The sequence below is a fragment of the Bison bison genome, unplaced genomic scaffold (genome assembly GCF_000754665.1).
Source record: "Bison bison bison isolate TAMUID 2011002044 unplaced genomic scaffold, Bison_UMD1.0 scf7180017864338, whole genome shotgun sequence".
Lineage (NCBI taxonomy): Eukaryota > Metazoa > Chordata > Mammalia > Artiodactyla > Bovidae > Bison > Bison bison.
Window position 1 is genome coordinate 1,975,233 of NW_011494910.1, and position 6,083 is coordinate 1,981,315.

The 6,083-nt window shown below is 48.1% G+C and overlaps 1 protein-coding gene across 1 annotated transcript in view; it reads right to left on the minus strand.

The window, feature by feature from the left end:
- Nucleotides 1–6,083, minus strand: part of PIK3C2B (phosphatidylinositol-4-phosphate 3-kinase, catalytic subunit type 2 beta) — an 86,064-nt gene that overhangs the window by 8,947 nt on the left and 71,034 nt on the right. The window contains exons 32-34 of the mRNA XM_010854253.1: nt 2,593–2,699; nt 948–1,076; nt 3–179 (exon numbers count right to left, since the gene is read on the minus strand). Coding sequence (XP_010852555.1) covers nt 3–179; nt 948–1,076; nt 2,593–2,699 — 413 coding nt within the window. The remainder of the gene's footprint in view (nt 1–2; nt 180–947; nt 1,077–2,592; nt 2,700–6,083) is intronic.

Here is a 6,083-nt window from a genome sequence, read left to right on the forward strand (position 1 = left end):
TCAGTCCTCCGAGACCCCAGTGCAACCCAGCCAGTCTTCTCCTGGGCCAGGTCCAGCTCTCGCAGGCGGATGTGCACTTCCCCGAGGAGCACGTTCTCCCAGAACCCTTGCTCACTCAGCACACTCAGCTGCAGCTCCCGCTGCTGCAGGTCGCCCTTGGGGATTCCATCATACACCAGCTGCAGATGCCAAATTGGGAAGAGAGGGAAGCAGTGAGAGAGGGAACACGGAAGGGGGAGATGCTCGTCTGTGGTGGTTCAGGGACTTGCCTGGTGGACCAGTGGCTAAGATTCCAGGCGCCCAGTGCAGGGGGCCTGGGTTCGGCCCCTGGTCAGGGAACTAGATTCCACTGCCACAGCTAAAGACCTCACATGCCTCAGTGAAGATCGAAAACCCTGTGTGCCACAACTAAGAACTGGCACAGCCAAATAACAAATAAATACTGGGGGGAACAAGTGAACCTAACAAAAGAAAAAATGTTCTGGTTAAAAAAGAATGATAGTTTGTGGTGGTTTGATCTGGCTGAGCGTAAGACCACTTTACCTCCCCAAGCAAAGTCCGAGGGAATACAGAAGGCATACAGTACCCAAGGGGACCTTCGAAGAACCCTGTTCTCAGCTCAGGGTTCCAGCAAAAGAAGGCCACAGTTCATTATCAGCAAAGGACCAGCAGGCTCCTCCTCCCCACAGACCACGCCCAGCTGTGGAATCCCTACCCTAAGTATCAGCAAACTTTTAGCATAAAGGGCCAAATGCGGAATATACTAGGCTCTGTAGGCCATACCGTTTGGTCTGTGTCACACATACTCACCCCACTGGTACACCGTGAAAGCACCACAGGCAAGACTTAAATGCACAGGAATGGCCCTGTCCCTGTACGGCTTTATTTACAAAAACAGGCACAGTTGTTTATCAGCCCCAGCCCCACCCATCACCTTCTCCACATACCATCTCATTGTAGGTGGGGTTGCAGGTTTTCCGGGCCACTTTGGTTTTCTTCTTAGTGGTTTTCTGAGGGTCAGGAAGGAGGTAAATCTTGACATAGGGGTCGGGATCATTCCCATCCTGGAGCAGTTGCTGCAAAGGGAATGAGAAACCGTCTATCTGCCTCTGTATCACCATTCCTGTAGCCATTCCCTGACCCAGCCTCTCTACCCCGACACCCAGCTTCTTGCAATGCACAATAATTTATGTTTCCCAGCCAGCCTACTGCATTCTGCCAGAAACACCTACCACGGTAACATTAGATGTCATCCTAAAACATCAATCAGATCACCCATGATATCCAGTTCTATACTCTGTATATGAATGCTCAGGGCACACCATAACTTGGTCTGTTCTCAATGAACCACAATATCCCCAGATATCTTCACCCAATGTCTGTCTACTTTGTCATTTGACCCAGGAAACCCCTAGTGAGAGATAAGCAGAGAAATGAGTCAGAGAGATTAAGTTGCTAGTTCAAGGTCAGCCAATTAGTGACTCACTCCTTTTAAAATGTCAGTCAGATCTTGGCATGCCTCTGCTCAAACCCTCCAGTGGCCCCCATCTCACTCAAGGAAAAGCCATGCTCCTGAGCGCAGGACCACGGCTCCGGTCGGCCCTCTCCGACCTCAGCGTCCACTATTGTCCCCCTGCTCCGGTGCTTTCAGTCACACTGGCCCCCGCTGCAGGGCCTGACACACACGGCCCCCTCCCTCACCTCCTCATTAGTGAGGGTTTCCCTGGCTGCTGACGCCCTCTTTCCACCCCGGTATTCCTCGTCTGCTTTCTTTCTTACCAAAGTGCTCACCACTGTCCAACCTGCCATGTATTTTACTTAACCGTTTGCCTCTGCCTACTAGATCGTGAGCTCCCTGAAGGCAGAGACTTTATTTTGTTTGCCCTCCTGTCCAGAGCTAACGTATCAGTGCCTGGCACGCAGTAAGGGACTGATGAAGATTTGTTGACTAAAATGAATGAGTGATGCTGTGAGAGTGAAGCCCCGTCACCTCTGATTCCAGAGCTCATGGACCTCCTGCCACACATCAGTGCCCCAACCTGCAAAAGTCCAGCACTCTGTAGGTATTCTATGAGTTCCCTTCCCCTTCCACTCAGAAGGTTCTCAGAAACATATCAAAAACGTAGGAATTATACGCCCCCTTGATTATGCTTGAAGGATGTCATACGGCTGCCTTACCTCTATAACCAGGAAATAGGCCCCCCAGGTCTCTCTCTTATAATAATCACCATAATAATAATAATACCAGGCACTATGTTAAGTACTCTACATGCATCATCTCATTTAACCCCTGTAACAAGCCTATGAGGCAGACACTAACCTTATCCTCATTTTAGTGAGACTAAGAGTAACTGGGCTACTTGCCAAAGGCCACAGGTAGTAAGAAGCTGTGTCCAGCATTGCTTGGTCATACCACAGGCCTAGCATGGGAGCAGGCCCATTGGGGATTCATTTAGTAACTTTTGTGATTACTCTTCATTTAGTAACTTTTGTGATTACTCTCATGAGAGGGGGGTACAAAAAAGGTCTCATCAGTCAGAAAAGTACCAGAAGAAAGATAAAGATCCAAATGAGGACTGTGTATGCACTTACCAAGCCCCGAATGTGCATCACCATGATGAAGAGTTTATTGTTTTTGTAGGAGATGGACAGTTTCACCTCTCCTCCAACCCTCCCGACTGGCCGGGCCCATGTGCCTTCTGTAGGGACAAAGGACAGAGAGAAAGGTCAGGGGGCCAGCCCTGTCCCCATCGGGTGCCAGGTAGATGTCTCTGTTTTCTTCTGACCCCCTGCCCTATCTCCATGTCAGATTCCTGATATCCCACCAGGGATCAGCCACGTGGCATCTGCGAGCATGACTTAGGTTGGTGTCTGCAAGCATGACTTGGATTGGGGTGAGTCTATCGAATTTCAGTCTGTAAATAGATTCAGTCCCCGAGAAATCTGCTCAAGGAGCTGTGGACCCCACGGATTCTTTAGCCGGTAAGCAAAGGAACAGAGATGAGTCAAGGAGAGAGACCTGGGAAGAAATGGGGGCAGGAAAAATTACCTTTTGGAAGGTTCAGAGAAGTTAAATTGGTTCTTAAATTGAACAAAGGGAAAACCACTAGGCCATTCAGGTATGACCTAAATCAAATAAATCCCTTATGATTATTCAGTAGAAGTAACAAATAGATTCAAATGACTAGATCTGATAGAGTGCCCTAAGAACACTGTATAGGAGGTGGTCATCAAAACAATCCCCAAGAAAAAGAAATCCGAAAAGCAAAATGATTGTCAAAGGAGGTCTTACAAATAGCTGAGAAAAGAAGAGAAGAGAAAGGCAAAGGAGAAAAGAAAAGATATATACAACTGAATGCAAAGTTCCAAAGAATAGCAAGGAGAGATAAGAAAGCCTTCTTAAGTAAACAATGCAGAGAAATAGAAGAAAACAACAGAATCAGAATGGGAAAGACTAGAGATCTCTTCAAGAAAATTAAATACCAAGGGAATATTTCATGTAAAGATGGGCACAATAAAGGACAGAAACAGCATGGACCTAACAGAAGCAGAAGATACTAAGAAGAGGGAGGAAGAATACACAGAAGAACAGTACAAAAAGGTCTCAATGAACCAGATAACCATCCTGGTGTGATCACTCACCTACAGCCAGACATTCTGGAATGAGAAGTCAAGTGGGCCTTAGGAAGCATTACTATGAACAAAGTTGGTGGAGGTGATGGAATTACAGTTGAGCCATTTAAAATCCTAAAAGATGATGCTGTTAAAGTGCTGCACTCAATATGCAAGCAAATTTGGAAAACAGCAGTGGCCACAGGACTGGAAATGGTCGGTTGTCATTCCAATCCCAAAGAAGGACAATGCCAAAGAATATTCAAATTACCACACAACTTCATTTATTTCACTTCCAGATATACAAGCTGGGTTCAGAAAAGGCAGAGGAACCAGAGATCAAATTGCCAACATCCAACAGATCATAGAAAAAGCAAGGGAATTCCAGAAAAACATCTGCTTCATTGACTATGTTAAAGCCTTTAACTGTGTGGACCACCACAAACTGTGGAAAATTCTTAAAGAGATGGGAATATCAGACCACCTTACCTGTCTCCTGAGAAATTTATATGCAGGTCAAGATGCAACAGTTAGAACCAGACAGGGAACAATGGACTGGTTCAAAATTGGGAAAGGAGTACGACGTCAAGGCTCTATACTGTCACCCTGCTTATTAACTTATGCAGAGTACATCATGAGAAATGCCGGGCTAGATGAAGCTCAAGCTGGAATCAAGACTGCTGGGAGAAATATCAATAACTTCAGATATGCAGTCAATACCACCCTTATGGCAGACAGCAAAGAGGAACTAAAGAGCCTCTTGATGAAGGTGAAAGAGGAGTGTGAAAAGGCTGGCTTAAAACTCAACATTCAAAAAACTATGAACATGGCATCTGGTCCCATCACTTTCATGGCAAATAGAATGGGAAAACAGTTGGAAATAGTGACAGACTTTATTTTCTTGGGCTCCAAAATCTCTGTGGACAGTGACTGCAGCCATAAAATTAAAAGATGCTTGCTCCTTGGAAGAAAATCTATGATTAATCTAGATAGCGTATTAAAAAGCAGAGATGTTACTCTGCCAACAAAGGTCCATGTAGCCAAAGCTATGGCTTTTCCAGTAGTCATGACTGATGTGAGATTTGGAGCATAAAGAAGACTGAGTTTCAAAGAATTGATGCTTTTGAACTGTGGTGCTGGAGAAGGCTCTCGAGGAGTCCCTTGGACAGCAAGGAGGTCAATCAGTTCATCCTAAAGGAAACCAGCTCTGAATACTCACTGGAGGAGTAACAGGGTGAGCACAGCCCTGAGCAGGCAGCCCCTGCTGGTCCTCATCACTCTGCACCTGTTACTGGGCAACAGGTCCTGCTCAGCAGCGACCCAGGTACCTCAGCAGACCCTGCCCACAAGCAGCCACTGTCAACGAGCAACGTCCGTTTCCTGCTCAGCTACTGGCCATGGCTGCAGCGGGCCCCGCCCACTGGTAACTGTCATCGAGGGAGCACTGAGGAAGTGACTGAGTCAAGGGTCGGTGGTATGGTGGTCATCAGGTGGAAGTGAGGTAAGAGGCAGATCCAGGCCTTCTCCTGGAGGCCCTCCAGCTTACCCAGCCTCAGGCCAGTGGTGAGCTGGGGGGCCCAGGGAATAGACTGGGGATGACTCCTGGCAGCCCTCACTCAGGCCCTCCACTAGCCCTGGCCCTGGCCCTGAGGAGTGGTGCCCCTCTCCCCTATCCCTGTCTCTGTGACCCTCTAGCAGTGGCCGTCTGCCTGGTCACAGTCCGGGGGACCTGGTCTCCCCATTTGGGCAACCTGAGGAGACTGAGGACCAGCTGGGTTGGATGCCAGGCTCCCTCAGGATGACAGCTGGGCAAGACATGGGAACCTGGCCCTGAGGAGCTGCCAACTGAGATATGCCTCCCCTTAGCCAGCGCTGGGACCTTGGAGGGTTAAAGTTGTGCCTTGGGACTTTGCCCTTTCTTATCAGGACAGAGAATAACATTCGTCCGGCAGAGATTCACAGGAACGTTGTTACCTGACCACTGGCCTAACTTCAAGAACAAGACTCTGACACTGAGAAGTCTGCAAGAACTAACCACATCCATCCTTCACCTTTTGCTTTTAAAAGGCCTTGCTGAAAGCTCTGAGTAACATTGGGGTTCTTAGGGCATGAGCCACCCATCTCCTTGTATGAATCTGTAATAAACCCTTCTCTGTTCCAAACTCTAATGTTGCGTACCGATGGGCCCCACTGTGCCCCGGGCACACAGGCTTGCGAATCTGGTAACAGAAGGACTGGTGCTGCAGCTCCAGTACTTTGACCACCTGATGCAAAGGACTGACTCATTAAAAAAGACCCTGGTTCTGAGGAAGACTGAAGGCAGGAGGAGAAGGGGAAGGGCAGCTCCAGTACTTTGACCACCTGATGCAAAGGACTGCCTCATTAAAAAAGACCCTGATTCTGAGGAAGACTGCAGGCAGGAGGAGAAGGGGAAGGGCAGCTCCAGTACTTTGACCACCTGATGCAAAGAA